The sequence below is a fragment of the Monopterus albus genome, unplaced genomic scaffold, assembly GCF_001952655.1.
Source record: "Monopterus albus unplaced genomic scaffold, M_albus_1.0 scaffold58.1, whole genome shotgun sequence".
In the NCBI taxonomy this organism is placed as follows: domain Eukaryota; kingdom Metazoa; phylum Chordata; class Actinopteri; order Synbranchiformes; family Synbranchidae; genus Monopterus; species Monopterus albus.
This window is the reverse complement of record NW_018127938.1, coordinates 2,367,213-2,385,480: the sequence shown is the minus strand read 5'-3', so window position 1 is coordinate 2,385,480 and position 18,268 is coordinate 2,367,213. Positions and strand designations below refer to the sequence as shown.

General features: G+C 39.5%; 2 protein-coding genes and 1 long non-coding RNA gene across 3 annotated transcripts in view; 1 reads left to right on the top strand and 2 right to left on the bottom strand.

Annotated features, from left to right (window-relative positions):
* Window positions 1-12,381, bottom strand: part of LOC109961746 (uncharacterized) — a 29,970-nt gene extending 17,589 nt beyond the window's left edge. Inside the window, exons 1-3 of the long non-coding RNA XR_002275168.1 lie at window positions 12,010-12,381; window positions 11,874-11,928; window positions 7,957-8,099 (exon numbers count right to left, since the gene is read on the bottom strand). This is a non-coding gene — a long non-coding RNA (uncharacterized LOC109961746). The remainder of the gene's footprint in view (window positions 1-7,956; window positions 8,100-11,873; window positions 11,929-12,009) is intronic.
* Window positions 6,265-10,563, top strand: arpc5b (actin related protein 2/3 complex, subunit 5B). The gene is made up of 4 exons (XM_020602806.1): window positions 6,265-6,630; window positions 7,566-7,638; window positions 7,987-8,163; window positions 8,744-10,563. Exons 1-4 carry the CDS (start codon window positions 6,491-6,493, stop codon window positions 8,804-8,806), a joined length of 453 nt encoding a protein of 150 aa, XP_020458462.1. The 5' UTR covers window positions 6,265-6,490; the 3' UTR covers window positions 8,807-10,563.
* Window positions 12,382-12,540: 159 nt separating the features above from the next.
* hmcn1 (hemicentin 1) overlaps window positions 12,541-18,268 on the bottom strand; it is a 76,900-nt gene continuing 71,172 nt past the window's right edge. The window contains exons 100-108 of the mRNA XM_020602703.1: window positions 17,983-18,102; window positions 17,756-17,890; window positions 17,530-17,643; window positions 16,932-17,057; window positions 16,641-16,769; window positions 15,280-15,648; window positions 14,974-15,093; window positions 14,681-14,807; window positions 12,541-13,576 (exon numbers count right to left, since the gene is read on the bottom strand). Coding sequence (XP_020458359.1) covers window positions 13,210-13,576; window positions 14,681-14,807; window positions 14,974-15,093; window positions 15,280-15,648; window positions 16,641-16,769; window positions 16,932-17,057; window positions 17,530-17,643; window positions 17,756-17,890; window positions 17,983-18,102 — 1,607 coding nt within the window. The 3' untranslated portion in view covers window positions 12,541-13,209. The remainder of the gene's footprint in view (window positions 13,577-14,680; window positions 14,808-14,973; window positions 15,094-15,279; window positions 15,649-16,640; window positions 16,770-16,931; window positions 17,058-17,529; window positions 17,644-17,755; window positions 17,891-17,982; window positions 18,103-18,268) is intronic.

The following is an 18,268-nucleotide window of genomic DNA, read 5'->3' as shown; positions in this document are numbered from 1 at the left end:
AATGAAAGGGAAGGGGGATATAATTTAAGGGGTCAGTTAAATTATAAAATTCATGCTATACGCACCACCAAAAAAAATTCTGTATTTCGATAAGTGGAGTAAAACTATGGAATAATTTAAGTATGGACATAAAAAACAGTAAGAAAATTGATGAGTTTAAACACAGATATCAAGGTATGTGTCAATCAAGATATGGGCAAGAACAGGCTCAATGATTAATCAGATGGGAATGTGGATGTAGAATATGTATCCATGTAGTAATACTGCTTGCAAACCAATGATGGTAAGATGATGTCATGGGGTAGGACTAGATAAGTCTAACTTCTTCCTACTCCGTTCAAGCATGTACTAGGTATAAGCAAATTGAAAATATTTTTGTGGATATGTCTGGAATTACGTGTGATTACATACTGACTGTTGTTACATGTTTGAAAAAATAAATAAATCAAATCAAATCAAATTCATAGGACTGGACAGAAGTGAGGTCGCTGACCTTTAACCACCAAAATCTCATTTCATCCTCGAGTCCAAGTGGACATTTGTGCCAAATTTGAAGAAATCCACCTTTGGCCTTCCTGAGAGTTTACAAGTATGTGCTGTATGGCTGGACAGACAGCCAGACAAACAGAATGCCTCCAGCTGTGGCTATTGCCAGCACAGAGGTATAATAATTGCTGAGCTTGTGAGGTGCCTGTTGGCATTTAAATTTGGACAGCGCCGTGCCAGCTGGCCTTTAAACACAACGCTGACATAGAGATGTCTAAGCTGATATGTAGAACTTGATTGGTAACAATTGCTTATTTACACACTAGCAGTTCCAGAATAACATTATCTATGATTTCATTTAGAGTCACATTTCTGGCAATCCAACAAATGTAAAGCCGAATGTTGCTCATTTTTATTTCTGTTTCTGGTCTGTACCTACTTTTGAGCTGCTGTTCACCAGCTAGTTGCTAACTGTGTTTGCCTGGTGGCGAACAGGTACTGTGCAGTATATTTTTAGAGCTTTTTCTATGAGAATAGATGCCTGCTGCTGTCGAAAACGATGCTGTGAGAGTGGTGAGTGAATCAAAACAGTAAAGGTGCGAGCCTGACCACTAAACAATGAACCAAAACTTGCTGTAAAGGTCCGTAAAGCTGAACGAAGCTACAGATTTCAGTGATGATTCTATACAGGTTCATGTGTACAGGTGACCCCTTTCATATTGTCACTGGATTCTTTAAGGTGAAGTTCACACTGTCATAAAATTCCTTTTATAAATCCTGCCACCTCTGTGATCTATTATACTACATTTTTGTCATATTACACTTTTCTACCTTTATCATTGTTTACAAATGCGTGTGATGATAAACAGTCTAGGGAATCAAGGTATGTAAATAAATATATTCCAATAATCTTTAACTGTTTGTACTATAGCTGCCAAAGCACATCTTACATAATGTTTATGTAAGTTTAACAACAAAAAAAGACTTGTTTACAGGGTTTTCTGTTAAAATATGTTGACTCCCTTCCACCCCCTCCCGGAAAAACACAGCAGCTGAGGTAACAGTGAAGGGTCGCAGTTTTGTTTCCTTTTGTTCAGTTTATATACTGTATGTTTAAAAAATGGTGACAGGACTGGTCTGTGTAGATGTTCCACCGTTTTACATTAATCTTGTATCCATATGTGTTAGACTATAACTCAAGGCAGAATATAGAGGAGATGTGAAATTCACCTCATCACTGTCATGGGATTTATTTTTATTTTCCCTCTTAGGCTACACCTTTGTAGCATTGTCCATTTGGAGCATATTGAGGTTATTTTAATTTTGATGCATATGTGAAACATTACAAATTAAATGCTTTTGCCAGTCATATAGTTTTACACATTTGCTAGTGCTGAATCAGCTTTTGAAGACAGTCGCTTAACGTCTTCTGTGAATCTGGAGGGAGCTTTTTAACGGTTGATAAAATGGCGCTGATGATGGCAGGCATGGAGTTTAAAAGATGTTGGTGTTTACCAGGTCGGCAGGATCTAACCTTAAGATGCATTTGGGTGAATTATAGGAAGTTTAGGATCCAGATTTCTGAGCTTGGCCTATAGTGATGACTAAAAGTCAGAATAGCTCTGAAAAGTTGTTATAGTGTAAAATGCACCTTTTAACATATGCATTTAAGGTCTGATTCACCCACATTATAAAAAAACAACACATTTTCTCATTTTACTCCAGTGTCCACTCCCAGTACAATGGAGGTGAATGGATTTTTGTTTATCCCTGTACATGCATATTAATCTGTGCTTTTTAAGCAATAAAGCAATAAGAAAAATTAAACAAAAGCACAGATTTAAAAAAAAACACTGTACAGTATGTCTGTAATTTTGTGTAACAAATTTATACAGTAGAAAGAACATTTTCCACTTTTTTGGTCACTGATTGCATTTAAAATAGTTTCTACACCACCTCATTTTCATTCATGATTATCAATAACCACTAAATATCAAAACCAAAAACATGTGCATCAACAAGTACGTAGTAATAAATTATGCTCTAAATGGGTAACTTGAAGCTCAGTGTGATGTTACAAAATAACATCCAGAACCACTTTCACCTTCAGACTGGAGAGGAAGCCACCCACAGTCACTCCCAGCCTGAAGACCTGCTCCAACGCAGCACCCACTAAATCATTACATTCCTCACTTAAATCATCATCGAAGAGCAATATTAAACCTTATATGAGAGTGCTAATTATGTGCTTAAGATACTTTCTATGGTATTAGCTCCTATCTCTGGCACGAAAGCACCCGGCCCAGCGCCTTACGGGTTTGCCTCACTGAGGCTTTTTGAAGTCTCAACTCTTCTGCAGCGCTTGGTGTGCACTGTACAGCAGGAGCGGAAACCATCTACACATCAAAATTTTCCAGGGCTTCTTAATTTGCACGTTCACGTGAAGATCATGTATGTGCCTGTATCCTTGGCCTTTGATGTGCTGAGTCATTCACATAGCACAGAAGGGCTGGGGCGCTCCACAAAGCCCGCAGTGAAGATGCTCACGGCCAACGCACGCAATGCTGTGTGAGTGTGTAGCTGCTTGTATTACTCACGTGGTGGGGACATAGTGTAAATCTGTTTACACACTCACACTGTGGGGGTTCGCCATCCTTTTGGGGATTAAAGCAAGTCCCCGTTACATAAATCATAAAATTCTAGGGTGAGGACTGGGGTTAAGGTTAGGTCTAATTTTTGGCTAAAGTTAAGGTAAATATTAGGAAAGCATGGTTAGGGTTACAGTGCTGTAAGTCTCCACTAAATTAATGTAAGTCAGTGAAACCCCCTCTGATATTCTGGAAACATGACTGTGTGTGTGTTCATGAGAGACGGAGTGGAAGGAAAAATGAGAAGGCAAAGGAAATGTGTATGCCAATGTTCAACTTTAATCACGTTGATTGGCCAAGTATGCTTAACACACAAATAATTTGTCTCTGGTACAGAGGCTGGCCCCTAGAGAGAGCGTTCAACCTCGGCAGCCGTCTGTGTCACCATTATTCACACACACCCTGATGGTGGTGCTGCTCTGGCCATCAGAAGCAACTTGGGGTTCAGCGTCTTACCCAAGGACACTTTGATGTGGACTGGGGAGACTGGGAATCGAAACGCCAACCTCCAGATTAGGAGACAACCTACTCTACTTTCTAAGCCACAGGAGAGTAGTGTATGAGAAGGGAGTGTGTATGCAAGTGTGGATATGGGGCGCCCAGCTGTGGGGGTCGAATGACACTCCTGTTTCACAGTCACACAACACTGCTGTTCTCCTTGTGTTAAGTTTCACTTAGCCATGTACAGCGCGGTGAGCAACACTTTCTCACACCTCTGAAAAGACCTTCCCGGGTCAGTTGTGTCAGATGTGTGCGTGTGCCAAGAAGAGAGGCCCACAGTAAGAAATACTTACCGGTATATCAGTGTTATCACTTCTCCTCCTGAGGAAAAAGGTCAGCAGTCTAGACAGGGCATACAAGGAAATTACATACTCCATTTCTTATAAAAAGTGAAACATAGGTGAGTCCCACTTCATTGACTTCCCAGAAGAAGCCTGTGTTCTGAATTAGCTTTTACTGGTCAGAACCCAGTGAACTGTGTGCCTGTTTCCAATAGCAACCACAATCACAACGCTCCAGGCCAGAATTTAACACGAGCTAATTGAGTTTGAGGATGAAAAGGTTGAAAGGCAGCAAAGCTTTTCAGTTTAACAAGCAGTTTGTTTTTATACCAAACTTTCTGATTCAAATACAGATAAACATGTGAATTAGTAACATGGAAAGTGTGTCTCGCTTCCTGCAAAAAGAAAACAGTACTTCCATGTGACGCAGGAAAACCCTGACGTCACCAAGCTGACGAGGGATCACCACAGACCACTCACTACCCACCCAGCTTCTACCGCAGCAGTGAAGCTGTGGTGAGTATGTGACTCAGTCACACTGGCGCTGCTCATGTAGACTATCTGTTTGGATTCCAGTAGATAAAACCCAGATTTCATCACTGGAGCATGCTGCATCCGGGCCCTATCAGACTAAAAGCCTGTGCAGTCATACCGGGGAGTTACTATATATGGATGTTATGCTAAGGATCACACACCTGATGCTATGAGTGCAGGGACTGTTTAGTCTGTAAAAAAACAAACTGATATGTTATTATGCACAGTCATTGTCAGGATACAAAACATTACACTAAAAGCTTTATGAATGCTAACTGGAATTGTTTTCTTTAAAGTAAAACAACTTTGTCTACTGAATCTGTGTGTTTAAATTGTTTGTCTGTGTTTTTACACTGTGTACACTTTCCTTATAAAACATGGTTGTGGTCTCAGTGAGTCTTTAATCATAGGATTAAAACTAAGGGGGTCCAGTCAACAGTGGTGTAATTACAGCAGCCTGGTTGTATATTCATGTAATGGGTTATGGTCATATTTTTTTTAAACATCCTTGTGCTGAAGGTCAAGGAACTTTTTCTAGGTGCTGAGCTTTTTTTTTTGTCAGTTATATAAGTATCTTGCCTCTTTGCACAATTTTTACACAACTTTTACAGTTAATTTAAAGTACTTTTTTAGTTTTTAGCAGGTTGCATTATCTAAGAATGGCAAAAAGTGTCAGTACACACAAAACTAGCTGAAATGAAAAATATGCTTCACATTTGTGTTTTTTATCTATTTTATTTTAAATACATTTTAAATTATGTAGATCAAGTATAAAGAAGAAGAAGAAGAAGAAGCTTTATTTTATTGTCATTGTAACATTGTGACACGTACAACGAAATTTTGTTTGGAGCCGAGGGGCCCCGGGCCGCTGCATGCATACGAGTCGCCATCACGGACAACTTGGGGGGTGCAGTGTCTTGCCCAAGGAACCTTCAACCTTCCGGTTGGGAGACGGCTGCTCTACCCATTGCACCACTGTCGCCCCCCGCTGTATGATACTGTTTGTTCGCTGTTTATGCATAATTTTATTTTTAAAAAAGGAAAAAGCTTTGTTGACCTTTTTAAAAACAACAACAAATGAGAAGTTCTTGGAAGTATGCGCCCCAGTGGTTGCAAACAATAAATCAAAGCATTAAACTACATAGAATTAGTGTTTTATGGGTTTTTGCATGCTAGAGTACAAAATTATTTTAACATCCTCCTGTTTTCAAACACAGACAGATGGTCAAGAATTGGAGTACTTGCAGTACATTTATGAATGTGGATTTTGGCAAACAATTACATCATAATAAAAATATAGGCTGTCATCTACATTTTCAATCAGTGGCAGTCATGAATGTGCTTGTGATTACATTTTATTTACTTTTTCACTGAAACGGTTTAATTACTTTTTCTCTTTAAAAAAACTGCTGAAAGTGGTATTTCTGGGATTTTGGAGGGATTGTTGATGTGAAAAGTTCATATGCTACATTTGATATACTTTTTAAAAGTTGATAATTAATACTAACATTGCTTTAATAACAAATGTGTGACAATAGTGTTTTTATTAAACACTTTTTTTTGTTAAATACAAATACACACACATTTATATGTTTAAATAGCAGTGGAAATGGCTCTAAAACTGCTTTTAGACCATGATGTATAGGTGATATTTAAAAAAAAGATTTAAAAATACAACAGTTAAAATGTTTTAACGTAGGAAATGTTTGATTAGTTAAATTATGACGTCATGAATGGAACAGATGGGCTATCAGCTGGCGCTGCGTTCACTCACTGTTCACATTTCTTTGACTTGAGCGCCCTCTAGCGGCCCAAATGGAAAGTACAGACGGCGACCTACAGTTCCACATTTTGCTCGCTTGGCGGCGATAGCGTGTACACGGAAGCCCAAACGACATAGAGGAAAGGGTGAGGAAGTCAGAAAGCATCTCTGCCTGTGCTGTCACAGCCGTGTTACAAAAAAGAAAAAAAAAAATCACTGGGGGAAAAAGCCTGGACTAACACTTGTCCTTTTCGATTTACGCCCAAACCACCACCGACATGTCGAAGGCCACCCTGTCCGCCCGCTTCAGGCGAGTGGACGTGGACGAGTACGATGAGAACAAATTTGTGGACGAAGAGGAAGGGGGAGAAAACCAGCTGGGTCCTGACGAGACAGAGGTGGACTCCCTCATCAGACAATATCCTTTACAGGGTTAGCCAACCGGCCTGTTAGCATACACAGCAACACATAAAGCAGAAAACAATCACTGTTTGCAAGGCTACGATTTAACTGCATGTTTCCCCAATTATGTTTACCGTTGTTGCCTGTATGAATGGGCGTTTTGCAAATAGGCCAGTCACTGTCCAGACTTGCCTGGCAGTCACATTCCTGGGATTTCTGCTCCAAGATATAACAGGCTGTTTATGTACAGTATATCGACAGCAAGCTCGTATATATAACTATATGGTAACCAGTTAATTTTAAAAGTCCTTTACTAACTGCAACGTCTTTTAAATACTCATGCAACTTTAATGTGATTCTGCAGTTTTGTAAGATAAGTGTTCCGGGGTCACCCTCTAAAAATCTGTTTTCTTTGTTTATACAGCATTTACACTGTGGATGAAAGAGTCCACAGAGGTTTTTCTTTTGCTGGGAGCCAGCAGTAATGTCAGCAGCCAGCACAGAGCCGTTGTTTCAGTCTCATAGGCCTTAAAAGGCATGAAAGTGCGGCACTTCCTCATTGAATAAGGCAGTAACCTCCCACCTCAGTGCAGGAGAATTAGTGGCTAGGTTTGCATTCTTTTCAAGTCTGACAATAACAGTAGACAAAACACAGCCATAAAAACAAAACATTTATGCCCATATGTACAATCCTGTATGTCATATTACTCATAACTGTACAGACACAGCAGGTACAAACATTTGGAAATGTATAGGTATTTTAAAGGATATATTCAGGTAGAAGTGAGACAGGTTTGACAGATCTCAGGTGTTCAGGCAGCTTTTTGCAAAGCTAACAGTTATTAACACAGAACTGGGATTGCTTGACACAGTTTAACTATCATGGGGTCTTGTGGCCAGTATTATGATTTTGTGTGTGGCCCTTGTGTTGTATTCTTAACCCCTCAGTACAGGAAATCTCATGGAGGCTTTACATGCAGTTCTGAAAAACCCACCAATCAATACCAAGAACCAGAACATCAAGGTGTGTTTGATTTTCATTGTCAATACTACTTAGAGTCTTGAATGAAATGCCTAATGATGTGTTCATTCAGCTATTTTTCCTGACATGATATCCTTGTAAGACAATATCAACGCGTCATCTTGAAGAGCATTTAAAATCTTGAGCCACTTCAGGTCATTAACCAACCTGCTAGACTGAAATCTCCTTGAGTTTCTTTTCACTATTTTAATATTTATTAATTGAATTGCTGAAAAAGTCTAAGATGTGGACAGCAGTTCTGATGATTTTTTTTTATCAGTATAGTAATTAACTGAACTCTGTAGCAACTCTTACCTTTACCTGGTCTCTGGTTTTCTTTCTTTCTCCCAGGATCGTGCAGAGGGTTTGGTGCTGAAGGTGCTCAGCGCCTTTAAGAGCAGTGACATCGAGAAAGGTGTGCAGTCCCTTGATAAGAATGGTGTGGACTTGCTGATGAAATACATCTACAAAGGATTTGAGAGACCATCAGAAAACAGCAGCGCGGTCCTATTGCAGTGGCACGAAAAGGTCAATATTTACTTATCATATGATGTAATCGGGTAACAGAGGAAGAAATGGGAAATTTAAAGAAAATGATAGACAGATGCTGTTCAGATTGTTAAAACTACTGGTTTTATGGATGCATCAGTCACCTTTTTGCTTCCTGATAGCGGATTCCCAGACTCTGAGTATCTGAGTAGTAGTAGTAGTAGTAGTAATCCAGTACTAGCGCTCTCTTTTTCCCCAAATATAAATCTGTAAATCTCAATGAGTGGAACCTATTGGGATAATTATTATGTATAGCAACATCTTAAGTAAAATTGGGCCATTCCTCACCATCGTTCTTTTTAGGTTCGTAATTGTTCTAATGAATGGTCAGTCACATGGTGAAGATGTAAAGTGGTTCAAACATGAGGACTGTGATGTTCTTTTCTCTTAGCTTTAGAAATAGGTTTACTGCAACATGTTAAAGAAGTATTGTCAGTAGGTTTGACAGATCTCAGGTGTTCAGGCAGCTTTTTGCAAACCTGTCAACTGTGAGGGCCATTTTGAGATTGGACTAAATGTACCAATAAAAACGACCATACTTTTTTTCCTGTGTCTCCAGGCTCTGGCAGCTGGAGGAGTGGGCAGCATTGTCAGGGTACTAACAGCGAGGAAAACGGTCTAAAAGAGGAGCACTTCACTCCATATCACTGGTAGACTTGGGGAGTACATGCTGTACTGTTCAAGTAATCAAACAGATGGCATATGGGCTAAAAGGAAAACATTTTTAACCCAATGTGATCCTACTGTGTTTAATGCTAGAATAAAAATGTAAAAAACTAAATCTGGGTCACATTAGATAAAAAAAATGTTTTTTCTTATTTCTTCCCATGCACAGCCTATATTAGTTAAAGGGTGCTACAGAAAACCTCACACACCCCATGTGTCTGTGCTGCTTCCCTAATCTGTATATCCTCCTCCTGTCTGTCATTCCCCTCTAGTATGCTCTTTCTTTACACCATTGGTTCCCAATCTGCGGGGCTGCAAAGTGATTAATTAATAAACACTTATCTATTTTTTTTGACACTTTCCTCTTATCTTTGCTTTTTTTTCTTGTGAATTATTGGATAATTTGGCTTTTTAAGCCTCTAAAAATGTTTCTAATAAAACTAGAAAAAAAGCTCTTTGATTAAACTGGTCAGAACCTGTAGACAGATGGATCCCTTCATCTCAAGCCCAAAATGTTGGGAACCACTGCTGTACAGAGTATCAACACACACGTATGATCATATCTGTGCTCAGTCACATGCATGACTTCTAGCAATGTACTGTATCCTCCATCACAAACACAGAGTGTCAGCTTTGTTTATCTCAGGAAAACTGTCTCAGTACTTGTTTTCCACCATCCTCCTGTGTTTTTTTTCTGCACTAGAGACTCCCTAGTGGAATAAAAGCCTGATTCTCAGTTGGTAAATTCTTTTGCTGACACACTTTAGCAGTGGGAGTCTCCGGAAAAGCACAGTTACCGATGGAGGGTGGTGGATTTGCTTACAGTGGGGAGAAGTATGGTGGAGGATTGGTGTCATCCATCCTTCCATCCATCTTTTCACCACCACTCTTATTAATCCCACTCTTCTGTTCCTCACATCCTGTTTGTGTCTGATGTCTCATGCACCCTCATCATGTGGCTCTGCAGGTACTGTTCATAGGACCTGCAGTTTTTCTGTACTTTCAGGAGAATGACATCACCCTGAGAATACTGTTCTCAGATTTTTTTTAGTATTTAACAGATAAATAATCTGGGATTAAACATTTCCTCTGTTTTGTTATTTTATAGTAATGATGATACTTTTTTTTGCTTCAATGCCAAATCCCTACTAAATAAAAATTAAATACAAGGGTTAGGGGTTTAACAAAAGACACCATGCTTGCTTTACAGGAGAGATTGAGATGATATTATTGCTGTTTGTCTCTCTGTAAATGGAGAGTAAATTTCAGTTGCATTGTGGTTTGCATAATCCCAATTTTGAGTATTTTCTCCAACATTTCATACCAGAATTTTGTACATGTTTTGTATCTCTTCTGAGGTTATATATATCAAATCTGTTTAAGTTCATGCTGTAGGAAAACATCCCCATACGCTCTTTTGTCTCTCAGTAGAAAGTTATGCTGTTACTACCACATATATTTTTAGTTCCCATACATTTTTGTAACAAAGAGAAAACTGGAAAGTTTTATCTGCCTTTTGAGGGGGATCATGTCTGTTGCCAAATGATTTGTTTTGCTTTCATGGGACTAATGTAGTTGACCTTGAAAATGCAGTTGCTCTTGTGTATTAGAGAAGAATTTTAAAGTCATACGATGGAGTCACAACTATATGCCAGTGGTGGAAGAAGTACTGAGATTATTTACTTAAGTAAAGGTACAAAAGTATTAACAGAAAATATACTTAAAGTACCAAAAGTACAAGTACTCATTATGCAAAATGGCACTATTTACATAAATGTACATCATATTATTCAATTATAATTATGCATACATTATTGTGTACATCACATTTAATGTTGCAGCTGGTAAAGGTAGAGCTACTTTTAACTATCTTTTATGCTTATAAATTTGAATTACTGCTGAGTAGCTTGTGAATTTTTACACTAAGGATCAATAAATCTTGTGATAATACTGTATTTTGTTTTATTTCTGAAACGTAACTAAAGTTATCAAATAACTAGTGAATACAAAGTACAATATTTTTCTTTTAACTTTTGATATTTTTCTTTGTAGTGAAGTTTAAAGTAGCAGAAAATGAAAATACTCAAAAGTACAGATACCTCAAAATTGTACTTGAGTAAAAGTACTTGGTTACTTTCCACCTCTGCTATATACAGTATAAAAGGACATAAAAGCAAAGTGTTTTACAGTTCAAAAATCTGCTGTGTTGAAAATTAGCAGCCTTAGCTCTGCTCCTCAAGTAGACGTAGTGATAAGGGGAATTCAGCTTTAAAATAACGTTTTGTTTTTTCTCATTTCCAAGGAATCGCTGAGTTAAAGTTACTTTGGGATTTTCTCCAATGGGTGTTGGTTTTTCTAAAACACAAAAGCATTGCCATCATTGTGTATTACACACGAGTTATCACCAGTTGATATTCGTACATGAGTTTGCCATGTTTGAATACTGTCATCAGTGATGATGCATCCAGACATTAGAGACCGTTTCTAATGCAGTAATGACTAGATTTACATGAGAATAAAACAGAGAAAGGTTCAACTTATTCTACTTCATCTACGTATTTCTAGTCAGAGATGCTCTTCTAGCCGACTGCAAGAAGACGAGTCAACATACCAAACTGATGTACAAACTGCCTTACTCCAATATTTCTTTTTTATGTTTGTCTTTTTTGAAAATAATAATAAAAGGTATTACTGTTGATCATAACTGGTGTTTGATTGTTTCCCATATGTCTTAATCCAAGTCCCAAGTCAGGGCCTGTAGGCAGGGGTTATTTAATCCTGTATCAACCCCTGGGTCTGTGCACCATCACCACAAACAACAGATTTACCACTACAGAGTCAAAACCGCTAATTCGAGCCTCACCACAACAAACGTACAGTGATTCACTTCACCACATCTTTAACACAAACATGTCTCCAACAGTTCAGCACTACAGCAAACACTATCAATACAACAGACCACACCAGATCCATTGTTACATAAATCCCAGAATAACAAGCGTTAACATTCAACACTGACTTACCGAGGCGGGCAGGTCAGCATCTGTGCTTTGACAGGTCTTTGCATCCCATTTAACCCTGTGAGTACAAACAGTGTCAGTAATGAAGTCGCCCATTTACCCGGGTCAGTGCTGTATGGATCACTGGCTCTGTGCGTACAGCTGCCGGTGTACTCTTGTGGTCTCTCTAGTTTGCTGGTGCAGTTTCTTAAATGTAGGGCACCCTGCTGTGGATGTACTTGTTTCCAGTGGTAGTGCCAGTATGATATCTGGGTTTCTTCCCGGTTGCTTGCCTCCTCTTGGCTACTGATACTCATTGGAGGCACCATGCTAACTTTAGCGCTAGCCGCCACAGAATTGTGGAGTAAATTTATCAAACTCCTACCTGATTTTTTGTCGTTTTAAGCTATTTCTGAGGGAAACAGTTAACGTAGGTATTTTTTTAAATAAAATTGCTCATGGTTTCGGTTGTCTGTGTCTTTTTTGAGACTTTCTGAACGTTCCTCTCATACTGTATGTCCCAGATTCCGCCATTGGTGTTGATATTTTCTTCACTCAAGAACTCACGAGAGCGGCTCATTATGTAACATCACGTGACACCGAACCAACCAATCAGTGTCAGAAATATCGCCATTGGTAACAAACTGACCAATCAATCAGTACGCATGATTAATGACATTATCAGTGTATATTCATTTATTATTTTAATTACAAAATGGATACGATAAGTACAGTACGCAATACATTGAGAAAAAAACCTATGTACACATCATAAAAATAAAATACATCTTGGTATCAACTATTGAGTGGAGCATTATGGTACACTGATTATGTAATCAGTGTAACAATTGCTAGGTTATTTTCAAGTTTTCCATTGCCAAAATGAGCACCAAATTTGAACATTCACATCTCCACTTTGGTAACTGATTACCCAAAGGTTAAACACAGGGGGGAACTACCTGTTTTTCATATTCAAACACTTCCCAATGAGTTAATAATAGGTAGATGTATATAAAAGGCTAGCTAGGATTTCTTGAGTAGGGTTGAAACCTAGTTTCTGATCCTGTGGTGGATGCTTCAACTTTGTGAAGCAAATTTTATTGGTTTTATAAATAAATCTGAAGTGGCAGGAAAAATAATAAGTCAGATTATCAATTGATCGACTGAAGTGAAATTTTCAGGGATAACAGCCAATAAATAGCCAGTTCCTGCAATAGCTTTTACAGTCTCATTCAGTCTCTTTACTGACGTGGCTACTTTTCCCCAATCACATCCACTCACTCGCACCACAACACTCTCTCAGTGATGTGGAGGACTCAGTTCTTCACTGCACCTTTGTCTCAGACTATTTAAAGTGCTCTCAGTAGGGGTAGGCAGAGACTGCAATATAAACAATGAAAGTCGTCTGGTACTCGATGCCTCCATCTTCACTGTAGGAGAGGGCTCGGACCTTCATGCGGTATGTGTGGGGCTCTCGTAGTGCCCGTGTGGTGAACAGGACCCCCTTCAGGTTCTCATCTCGCAGTGCAAATGGTAATGTGATGTCCTCATCAACAACTAGGAATGTGGTCCTGGGATGCATCACTCCGTCCTGTGTGTAGGCCACCAGCCTGATGAGGTCCTGATTGGCTGCAATGCCAAAAGGAAGAGACAGCAGCTTGTACTCCAGGGCATAAGGGCTCAGTGCACACTCCAGGTCATTTGGTGGGCAGTTCTTCAGGCAAAATCTATGACAAAGTAGATTTTTGGTGAAAGTAGTGGGAAAGCAGAAAGACTAGTTACACATACATACATAACAAACCAAAAGATCAGTTTACTTTTTTACATAGAGTGGGGTGGTAGCTACAGTGTATGGAGAAAATTAAGTTATTTCTCACAGCATTATCAACATGGCATCTTAAAAATTTATCAGCAATCTGTTATTCTAGAAACAATGTCTTGGTTATTGTAAGTACAGTAACCAGAGACCTGGTTGTGAAATGTTTTTATTTGGACTACTTCCTTCTCACAGTTAACACCATTTTATATTCTGCTGGTGTGGCGACAAAGGTTTGAACACCATTAACTGCATACTCAGCAGCACAATTTCAGTCATGGAGTCCTACAAGTTCCTGGGTTCCACAATCTCTTGGGACTCGAAGTGGACAACCAACATCTGTGCCATTATTAAAAAGACGCAGCAGAAGATGTACTTCCTGCGTCAGCTCAGGAAGTTCAACCTGCCTCAAGAGCTGAGTCTGTTCTTTGCACTTGCACTTCCATCTCTGTCTGGCTTGGCTCAGTAACCAAACAGGACAGGAACAGACTCCAGTGGACTGCAGAAAAAATCATCGGTGCCAGCCTGCCCTCCATGGAGGACCTGTACACCTTACTGGTCAAAAGGAGGGCAGAGAAAATTTCTGCAGACCCCTCATACCCTGATCACAAAGTGTGAACTCCCCCCCTCTGGACAGCGCTACAGGTCACTGTACACCAAAACAACCAGACACAGAGATAGTTTCTTCCACTGGGCCATTACACTCATAAACAGTTGCTCTTTTAACTTGTATGTATTCTGTTTTTATTGCTGTGCACATCAGGGGCCACTGGGCTGGAGCCACATTCCTTGTATTTTTGATCATACTTGACAAATAGGTTCATGTTTACGCTTAACAATAATGGCTACATAAAGAGATAGTTTTTTTTTCTTTTTTCAAATGAATTTTCTAGAGTTTAAAATGATCCAAAAATACAAACTCGATAATTGTATATCCCCTTTTTTGAACAAATACTTTATTTTGTGGGTCTGTTTTATTTAATGAAGAAGTATATATATTTGTAGTGAGGCTTACCCTGTGGCTGGATCCCTCTGGTAGTTTAGTGGACAGGGTGTGTCAATACACCGGTAACTTCCTCTCATGTTGAAGCACATCTGGTTCGCTCCACACTGGATGTTCTGCTCCAGACACTCGTCTATATCTGTAGATACATCACTCAGCTTATCACAAAAGTGCTGTTTTGTTACAATGAACAAAAGATCATACTTTAGAGTCACCAAATGAAATGAAATGATAATGGACAGAATGGTTCAAGATCATGCTTTAGAGTCACCAAATGAAATGATAATGGACAGAATGGTTCTCACCTTGACACATCTTGCCATTGGTCATGAGGCGGTAACCAGCAGGACAGAGACACCTGTGGCTCCCTAATGTGTTCATGCACTCATGCTGACAGACATCCCTCACCTCACACTCATTAATGTCTGTTGGTGTCATACACACACAAACACACAGAATGATACAGTGAAAATCTGTGAAATAATGTATTAAGATTCATGTTTTAAGCTCACAGTCCTTATGTACAGCAGCAGTGAAGCAGAGAAAAAATTTCTCAATGAATAACTTCCACCCTCTTCGTCATCTCAACCCTGCCTGTCCTCCATAATTACCTAAACAGTGGCCACCCCTGGACTCAAACCCTTGCTGACATGCGAGGAAGCCCTGCTGTGAAGAAAATATGCGGATCTCTCTACGACTACGGTTCCTGTAGCTCCCCATTGTGGTGGTTGTGTAGGAGTGGTAGCTCTGAGAGGCCAAGTTGTGGTACAGCCGTTGGTAAGAGCTGTGCTCAGGAGAGGACTGAGATGTGCGGTAGCCGTATGAGTAGCTCTCATAGCTGGGCAGACGCTCCAGACCAGCACACGATTTGCCATCCCCCAGCAGGTGGTGCCTTGGCGGGCAGGTGCACTTGAAGCTGCCAGGGGTGTTGATGCACTGGTGGGCACAGGGCTGTGGAACCCGCTCACACTCATTTATGTCTAACCACAGCACAAAGAAAGACCAGCACCAGAAAAAAACAAGAGGACAGGGTGATAAAAAAGAAGGATGGAAGGAGAAAAATAATGCAGAAGAAAAAAGGGATCACATAAAAGGACATGAAGAGAACAAATGAGATGATGCGGACCATGAAAATAGAGGAGAAAGATGAGGATGAGGGAGGAAAAAGGGGATATGTTATTTACCCTAGTGTAATAGATTTTCATGTCAAGGTGATCATCCTGAATCTAGCTTAAAATTTATCTGAATATTATATTTGATATCAGTTTAAAAAATCCAATTCATGGCAAATATATGTAGCCTATATGGTATTTCACAAAGACATGAATCAGCGTCCAGGGTTAATGATGTCATGGGGGAACAGAAAGGCCATTACAAGCAACACCAGGACTTAGCCAGATCAAAACAAAGTGTGTCAGAAATGTAAAAGAGTGAAATGAAAGAGTGACAGAGCTGTGAGGTGATGGTGCTGGTCTTTTTATGGTTGGTAGGTCACAAGAAGAACCATTTATTTACTGCTTCACTTCCTCTGTAGTCCTTTCTTAATCTTATGTGACAGTGTAAACAGGGAGATCTAAAATCAACCTAGACATTTGGAAACCATGACAACATGCATTAGGTCTCTGCAATAAAAAAAGAGGGTCTTTTCATTTAACGTTAGTCGTTAGTGAGCAGTTTTCATTGCAGCACTTTAGAGATATAAACAAGCAAGTGGCAAAATATGTCTACAAAAATTGCAGATGACAGCAGAGTTATTTTAGACTCTCAACAGGAGCGAATCACTGGCACAAAGAGAGAAATACATTGGCAGAAGCAAGAAAGCTGAAGGCAAGTGCCAAGCAGTAGTGTTTCAAATTGCTTAACATATACTTAATTAAAGATACTCACACATTTGCGACAGGATCACCTACTGTAAGTGATCAATACAAAGCAAGCCCTTCATATGTTGTTTGTGCATAATGAATGTACGTACCAACACATGGCCGTCCTGCTCCCTGAGATTTGAAACCACGAGGACAGGTACAGTGGTAGCTACCTCTGGTATTCTCACAGATTTGGTTGTATCTGCACTGATGGGTGCCATCTCTGCACTCATCGATGTCTACATCAGGCCACAAGACACACAGACCTAACCATCAGCCTCTTGTCTCAACTATAAATCCAGCTTTAGTAACTTAGTGTGCAAAACTGAAATCTCTACTATTTTATACTTGTTTCTCAGCAAATGGCCTTTTGGTTAAGTTTACTCTGGCCAGACACTCACCTACACATGTTCCACTGGCACCTTTGGTCATACCATTTGGACACAGGTCAATACAGGTGTAACCTCCCCGTGTGTTCTTACACTGCTGATCAGAACGACAAACCCTCTGTCTGCACTCATTGATATCTGAGGTAAAAGGAGAGAAAAGAGAAGTGGTACAATCAAGGTCAAAGTAAATTAATATCTTACAGGAAAAATGTCAAATGAGGGCAGATTAGAATAGAAACAGTGAAAGGCAGACCTCATTAGCGGAGGTGATACTACAAAATTTCTTTCCCAAAGAAAGATTTTTCGGATCAACAGACTCAGTACAATAACCCAGACAGACCTTAATGACAGCTTTACCTTTAAACCTCTCTTATTACAGTGTTTGTATTTTTGTAAAATCTAATGTAAAATTCCAGTAGAATGCAATTTTAGAGGTACTGAAACTGATACAAAGGTACTGCACGGTTGACAATCTTTAAAATATAACCCAGAAGAGGGAAATAAAAGTACTCTGAGGCAGAAAACTCCATCCAGTATCAAGATAATAGCTGTAACATTTATGATGAAAATTACAGGTAAAGTATTGTTTGTGGAGAAGTAGCTGTCTCACCAATACAGCGTCGGTTCTTGAGCTGAAATCCTGGCTCACAGGCGCAGCGATAACTACCAATGGTGTTGAGACAACGTTGAGTGCATGGATTGGACTCCTGACACTCATTTACATCTGAGTAACAGAGAACAAACTGCACATCAGCTCTACAGTAAGTATCTTGAAAAAATTAGAAAAGCATTTAAATAAAAAATGGTTAGCTCATCAACTAAGCTTGTTGATGGACCTGTGCAGCTGAGACCATCAGCTGTTCTCCTGAAACCATGCCCACAGTGCATGACACATCGGTAGGAGCCAATGGTGTTCTCACAGTCCTGTCCATCATGGCACATGTTGCCACTGAGTGAACATTCATTGATGTCTAAGAGAGGAGACCAGTGGATAATTTGACAAAGATCTGTTTCTGTGATCCTTAAATATCATCTAGGTACAGTGTGTTTGTTGTTGATTTACCCTGACAGGTCCTGCCATCAGCTGAGATGGTGAGGCCTCTGGGACAAGAACAGTAATAGGTGCCCATGGTGTTGTGACAAGCATGAGAACATGGGTTCCCAACCTCACATTCATTCTCATCTGAAATACATACATGATAAAATAAAAATATTACTACAATGAGAACAGATTTAAGCCTACAATGAGAAGGTTCTGCAAGGCCTGTGCTTTTACCTTCTCTACATGTCTTTAGAAGCAAAATTTTAATAAGTTTTTAGTTTCACTGTGAATATCACTGTTAGTAACT